General features: G+C 43.4%; 1 protein-coding gene across 1 annotated transcript in view; it reads left to right on the top strand.

Moving 5' to 3' along the window:
- Positions 1-4875: 4875 nt before the first annotated feature.
- Fam83b (family with sequence similarity 83 member B) overlaps positions 4876-7432 on the top strand; it is a 72722-nt gene continuing 70165 nt past the window's right edge. The window contains exon 1 of the mRNA XM_008846126.2: positions 4876-5378. Within this exon, the coding sequence (XP_008844348.1) occupies positions 4935-5378 (444 nt within the window). The 5' untranslated portion in view covers positions 4876-4934. The remainder of the gene's footprint in view (positions 5379-7432) is intronic.

The following is a 7432-nucleotide window of genomic DNA, read 5'->3' as shown; positions in this document are numbered from 1 at the left end:
ACATCTCCTTTATTTGACCCAGTTTCTCAAGAAAGATATCTGTCCACTGATGAGGATAGTGGCCTTAAGACCTAATCACCTCCCACAGGCCCCATCTTCTACAGGTCCTAACATCTTTCATTACTGTTAGAAACCAAACTTAAGCACTTGAACCTTTGAGGAAGAAAACATATCCAAACCACAGAGCATATAGAAGAAAGCAATACGGTAATTTCTCCAGTGTACACGGTTAGCCATTCCATTTCTGTATCCTGGAGCTCTGACCTGGAGCCTCCTTGCTTTTCTCCACTCCTGATAAACTCATTGAGGCTGACTCAAAGTGCTGGACCCTGCACTGAGGAGTTGGGCCTCATCTTTCCCTGCTTCACCTCTTTGGTTCCTGAAGTCAGATAGACCCTGGGCCTGCCCCTTGGCTGTAGCCACATCTGTTGTCTCTCTATCAACCACATCTAGCTGCTGTGGGAGGTCCTAGCTGGGAAAAGTCTCTCCACCCCTGGAAACTTTGTCTTCTGCACCTGTACTGTTTCGTCATGAATGCCTTCTGTGAACTGCTTGTCAGGGTTTAAAGGTTTGCAGAATCTCCTTAGCACAGAATTTGACTTTTTGTCAATATCTTCTCTAGGAACCTTGGCTCAACACAAATCTTGTTACATTTGCCTTCAAGTAACTCAGTTGAATCTCTGCCTACTTTGCTCTTTTCTTATCTCCTTTAGGTTGCTCTCCCACGTTATGGACACACTTTACATGCTGGTCTAAGTGATTTAGACCTGCAAAGCCTTTCCTCATAAATCTTCTGCCCCACTAAGTAATCAGACAAACCACTAATGGTTCATACCAATCTCGAGGTCCCTGCTGAATCAAGTTCTTCTTTAAGTCTCTGGTGACTGCAATCCTATCTGGCCCAATGAATGGAGCATCATACACTGCTTTCCTCATACCTAGTTCCCTCAGTCATGCCTGCCCGTCCTCCAGTCCCTGATATCTATGAAAACTTCCAGAGGTGATTGCCAAGTGTCTGTAATCAGGGACTGATGCCCCCTATACTGCCTCAGGTTATGCAGCCTGTGTCTAAGGAAGGATGGTTGGTTATATTGCTTAACTTCTGTGTTTATGCAGCACTCAAACTAATTTCACCTGCCCCCATGTCCCACAGCTTCACAAGCCATGTGGTAAAGAGCTCCTTCATTGCTTGTTTGAAAGCCTTCCCTGGTTCTAACAGCTCTGGTGCTGAGTGTTCTCTGATTATCATTGTCTCTCGTACTGGACCTTTGTTAAGGCCTCCATCAGCATGCTGGACCATGGATTTTTCCCTTCCTTTGTATTAAACGTCGAACCCGAGGGGTACCTTTAGCTATTTCTAGGTTATTTCCTTCCTCATCACTACCTGCTTCCACCATGGGTTCCAGGTTTTGGGTGCCCAGAATGAACCTTGTATTATCACTCTGACCTGTGCTCTCTTAAGCTTTTGGCCCCTAGCTGTAAAAATCGGCAGGCTAGCACCTCTGTCTCTCTTTCTCTTTTGTACAGTTTACTGGTTATGTCGGAGGCCAACACTGAAGAGTCCTGCCTCATAATCCTTTCTTGCTGCAGTTCCTCTCTTACACCTTCAGTCTGCCTCTGGGCAGCTACCTTGGCCTGGGACAGACTCTTATGACCCATAGCAGTGGCCAGGCTGCTTGCTGACACTTCTGCCCCTGGTGGACTACTCCCAGGGCTTGTAATGTCTGCTCTAGACCTTCTGCTGTCCTCAAAGCATCTCCATACTCCCATGGTGACCCCTATCAGTCAAGCAAGTGTGCCACTCCATACCACCTGTAAGAGGACTGCTATCCTGGGATTTCTCCCACCAATACCATCTGCCTAGGTGACTGCACATCTCACCACCCACTGCCCTGCCCATGCCACTGCTATGACCCTCATCAGTCATATGGGGCTAGCCTGCCATGTTAAGATGTCCTCTACCTACACTCCCCTCACCCAGCTTCACTTTGATTGTTGGGCTCCTTCACCGTATCATGGATGACACCGGTGCTTTTCCCAAACTCATCCTCGGTTTTGTTGAATCTTTGTCGACTATGCCAAGTGTTGCAAAATTCCTTATTGCGGAGGGCGGCGTATATAAACAACATCCATCCCTTCCTCCCTTTGTCTGAACAACAAACTGAGGTATGATTTTTACCATACTACAGTCTGGAAAACCAGTGAGTTTATTGGGCTTGCTTACAGAGCAGTGGGTGAGAGTTTACTCACAGTAGTGTGGGTTCCCCCCTCCTAAGGCCACACTGGAGAGTCTTCATCCAAGCATGAATGGTGGCTTCCCCATAGCCACATAAAATGGCAAGAGACCCTCCCTAGGCTTCCCCAACCTATGTACCCTTCACCCCTCCCCCAGGTCATGTGCTGACCTGTTGGTTGGGAAGTGTGGCTGGACTCTACACCATAGCCTTCACCATTAACAGTTGGGCTGCTGGCTGTTCCTGCTTTTCCCCTTGTAGGAAGGAGTATTTCTACAGTGAATGATAGCATCATAGGCAGTAGACTGCCTTCTTCAGAGCTTTGATGACTCCAGGAACACTTATAGTGTTCTAGGCTTTGATTGCTGTGACTCAAACTAAGGGGTCTTCAGAAGGCAGAAGAGAGAAGTTCCTCTACCTTGTCCTGTTTCTTGACCCCCATCTCCTGCCTGCCCTTGCCCATGCTGAGACCTGAGCATTGTACCCAGGACCTTGCAAGTACTACTGTCCCCAGGGTCTTCCCTCCTTCCCTCCCTCCCTCCCTCGTTTTTATACGTAGGGAAATGGAATGTTCATTTGCTTTCCTTTAAAGGAGAAGCCGGGCTGGATGGCACAGGCCTTTGCTCATCCTCTAAAGTATTTCTCTACATTTTGGTTCTTCTCCTACTCATCTGCTCCCTCCTAAATACTCCTCTCTGTGAGTGTCTCTCCCTGCCTCCCTCCCTCCCTCCCTCCCTCCCTCTTCTTCCTTTCAGGCAGGGTCTTACTGTATAGCCCTGATTGGCCTGGAACTCATTATGTAGGTCAGACTGGCATCAAACTCACGAGGATCTACCAGCCTCTGCCTTCCAACTGCTGAGTTTAAAGGCATACACCACCATGCCTAGTCAGAACTTGCTTTTTTGAGACAGGGTCTCATTATTTTGCCTAATCTGATCTGAAAGTTAAGATCCTTTGGCCTTTACCCTTGAGATCTGGGAATACAGGCCTATGTCACCATGTCTGGTCCTTTCTTATTTTTACTTCATGATTAACCTGTTCATTTTCTAAGTAGAGTTTCTCTGAAAAATTCTGAGTCCAGGTTTGGGAACAGGATTATGTCCTGTAAAATGACAAAATAAAGAGTGTGTGTCATTTCCTTCCTCACTTTGGAAACCTCAGATGATGGATCTGACCCCTGCCCCTCAGCTGGCTTTATGGTCTGGTCCTTCACAACTTGTCTCTGTGATTTGCAGAGTGAATTTTGGGTGAATATTGTTAAGAATTTTGAACTAAAGAGTTAACAAATGGTAATGGCTTCCAGATTTGACCCTCACAAATGAGATTTGAAATTTGGTGGGATCAAGACTGTGAAAAGTCAGTTCTGTTCAGAATTTTAAAGTAGGTCAAAAACCACTGACAAAGGGAGGGTTTTGTTCAAATTGGCTTTCTAAGTTCTGGTAGCATATGATGGATTTGTGGTTTTTGTGAGCCCCACAATGGGAATCATGACTTCAAACTGCAGAGGACCCCTTGTCTGACTGAGACAAAGCCACCAACTTTTGCCAGAATTTTCAACACAAGTTTGGCTGAATTTCAAGTCTCTAGATTCTCCCATACCTGGCTCAGTCTTGACTGCTCAACCTTATCTCCTACTCATAAAAGAAACCTGTTGTGCCACATACTAAAATTTTCTCCTCCCCAATTTCTAAATGTTCATTTCTCTGCTTGTCCCTTGCTTATGTTTTGCACCCTGTCTGGAGTCAAAATATTTTCTCTGAGAGTCTATTTGGATTCTTACTCCCAGCCCTGGTTTCAGCTGAAGTGTTCCTCCTGCACAGGCCTGTCCATAGCACATTTATTCCTTACTAATTGGCGCTTGCTTTTATTCTTTGAATATGTGAATTAACCAACTAATTAATTAATTAATGAGGGTAAATTCCCACTTACTTGACTCTTAGTAGAAAATGGCCATGCTTGGAGTGATGACTAACAGTTCTGTGTGTATATCTTACTATCCACTTCAACTAAATAGTAAATTGCTGGTACACATCTATTTTGTGCTTTTTACATTTCATCTAGCATATTACCATATGCATAATAAGCACTCAATACAGACTTCTGTTAATGCCTAATTGTATTCCGGTAATATTGGAAAGTCAGAAGAGTAAAGTCTAGCAGGAATTTCTACCTCACCAAGCTCTCAGCTTAAGCACACTTTCTGGGTCTCAGAGAGTGCAGGTACATTATTTCACATAAAAAAAATTCAAAGTTGGCTGGGCATGGTGGCACATGCCTTTAATCCCAGCATTCAGGAGGCAGAGGCAGGTGGATCTCTGTGAGTTCAAAGCCAGCCTGGCCTACATAGTGAGTTCCAGGCCAGAGGGGACTACAGGGAGACCCTGTTTCAAAACAAAACAAAAGTTGGAGCACCTTTAAAGATGGAAAATCAGACAATAGTTTGTAAGAGAAATCCATTTAACTGACCTGTGATAGACCTTCAGTTGTAGATCTGTTATCATTTTGGGTATGATGTGTGTCAGCTTGAGTTGCCAGCCATGTACATGGTAGTTAATGGCAACGCTGGCAGAGTGATCGGTGACACATGTCAGCCATTTGAATACAGAATGCCAACTGATCTGATTTCCTTTGCACACTCAGATACCTCTTGCTGCTGCACAGATGAGCATCTGAAGGTGCCCTTCTCAGACATCTGCAAACATGGAGACCTCGTCAATGCTCTCCTCGCTGAATGACGACTGCAGGTCTGACAACTACATCGAGCCGCACTACAAGGAATGGTACCGAGTGGCCATCGATACATTGATTGAACATGGGTTAGAAGCCTACCAAGAATTCCTTGTTAAGGAGAGAGTTTCAGACTTTCTAGCTGAGGAAGAAATTAATTACATTTTGAAAAATGTCCAGAAGTTTGCACAAAATACAGCACACGGTGCTGATAATGCCTGTGATGACACTTCCTCTTCAGGAACTTACTGGCCCATTGAATCTGATGTGGAGGCTCCGAATCTTGATTTAGGCTGGCCGTATGTGATGCCTGGACTCTTAGGGGTTACCCATGTAGACCTCCTCTTTCATCCACCCAGAGCACACCTACTTACAATAAAGGAAACTATTCGGAAGATGATAAAAGACGCAAGAAAGGTAACAGTATATCTATTTTGAAATGAAAAAAATGTGACATGTCTGCAAGTACATGTAAGTTAATGTCAAAATCCCTATGTGTGGACCACGCTGGTCATCCTCATAAAATATACCTGTGGACATATAAGTGTATACTACCCATATCTTTTTAAGACCTATCCTTTATTTTTATTTATTTGTGTGTGTGTGTGTGTGTGTGTGTGTGTGTGTGTGTCTGTGCGCTTATGTCACGTGTGTATAAGTGCACATAGGGATCAGGAGAAGGCTTTAAATCCTATGGAGCTGTAGCTACAGGCTCAGCGTTAAGTGTTGGGAACTGAACTCAGGTCCTCTAGAAGAGCAGCAAGTGCTCTTAACCACTGAGTCACCTCTCCAGCTCCTCCTCTCCCTCCCCACAGTATCAACAATTCCCTGCTGAAGCACCTATTGTGGGAGATTTATTTCTTTCATAATGGATTCAAGACATATTTTACCTTTGAAGACGAAGGACGGTAGACTGGAATGAGATGGTTTTGACATATATGTTTAAAGCACCTAAAATTTTCTTAATCTCTTCAAAGAAATGTATTGATAAATCTTTGTTACAAAACTAAAACTAGTTTTGCTCTGAGTGGGTTTCATGTTGTTATATAGAGTTTTACTTAGTTATTTACTGAGTCACACAGAAAGTATAAAGTCAACATGATAATGTAATATAGCCTCAAGTCAGTTTGAAGCACTTAGCAATTTAGGGCTTAGCACTCTTTACCAAACACTTATATTGCCTTATAAATCTTACAGAATTTACTCTAGAGTGCAGATAAAATTGCAGGAATATTCTTTTGGTTAATCAATGAAAATTATTGAGTTTCTTGTTGCTTTTGTGTGTTTATTTTAATGTACTGATCACCATGAAAGATATTTCAATACTGTTTTCCAAGCTTAAAATATTTGGACCAACCAGGGCCTACTGGCACGTGTCTGCAGTCCCAGCACTCGAGAGACAGAAGCAAGACTAAATTGAGATTGAAGCCAGTCTGGTATGCATAAGAATGTCCAGGCCAGGCAGGGGGACACTGATGAAAGAAAAGAAGAAAAGCCTTCGACAAAATACGCTTTTTATTTATTAAGTATCTATAATATAGACATTTAGAACGAACAGGACTTGAGAAGACACACAAACATGGCCTCATTTTCTTCTATGTCAACATGACACAAAATTACTTGAAAAATATGGTTTTATACAATGGAAAAATACAGTTGTATGCAAGTATAAAAATGGAAGAGCCTTGACGTCTTTATGATATTCTAGTTTCCAAGATCAATAACTAAAGGCCCAACGGCCACATCAGAGAGACACAATATTCTGACGATAGTGTCTATTGTGGACTTGGCAAAAGTAAGGTGGTACCCTCACACCCTTCCAACTCCATTAGCAGTGTCCTGTTAACAAAATTACCAGTCTGTTTCAGTTACTAAAATTAACTATTGTACAAAGATGTAGTAGGTGGCCAAGCTTTTATTGACTAAATTGAGCTGTCAGTTGAATTTTCTGAATTTCTTTTGGTATTTTTGAGACAGGGTCTCCCTGTAGTCTCAGCTGACCTGGAACTTGCTATATTGACCAACCTGGCCTTGAATTAATAGAGATTCATCTGCCTCTTCCCCCCAAGTGCTGGGACTAAAGGCATGTGCCACCATGCCCGGCTTGAACTGAAATATTTTAAAAACTGTCCTTTTCTGTGTCCTGGGAACAAATTATACAATTGCATTTTGTGAGTCAACTGAAACGTGTGAAAAGAAGTGTATATGAGGCAAAATAACAGGCAGCACTTACCAGCACTTGCTAATTTCGGTTGGGGAAGGTAGTACTGCTTTGAGCCACAGTGTTAAAGGAAACTGGTAGCTCTTTCAGTGGGTTACAGAGACTGTTCTTGAGGACAGAAGTTATGTCCTCATCAGCCTCCCCCAGAGCTGTGAGGCACAATAAACATAATGTAGGTAGTAGCGCAAGTGTTTTGGCTAGCACCCCCCCCCCCCCGGGAAACAGCACTAATTATGACCCCCTTTTTTTT

Source organism: Nannospalax galili, unplaced genomic scaffold, assembly GCF_000622305.1.
Source record: "Nannospalax galili isolate Female #2095 unplaced genomic scaffold, S.galili_v1.0 scaffold522, whole genome shotgun sequence".
Lineage (NCBI taxonomy): Eukaryota > Metazoa > Chordata > Mammalia > Rodentia > Spalacidae > Nannospalax > Nannospalax galili.
The sequence above is the reverse complement of the archived record's forward strand: the minus strand, read 5'-3'. Positions and strand labels throughout refer to the sequence as shown.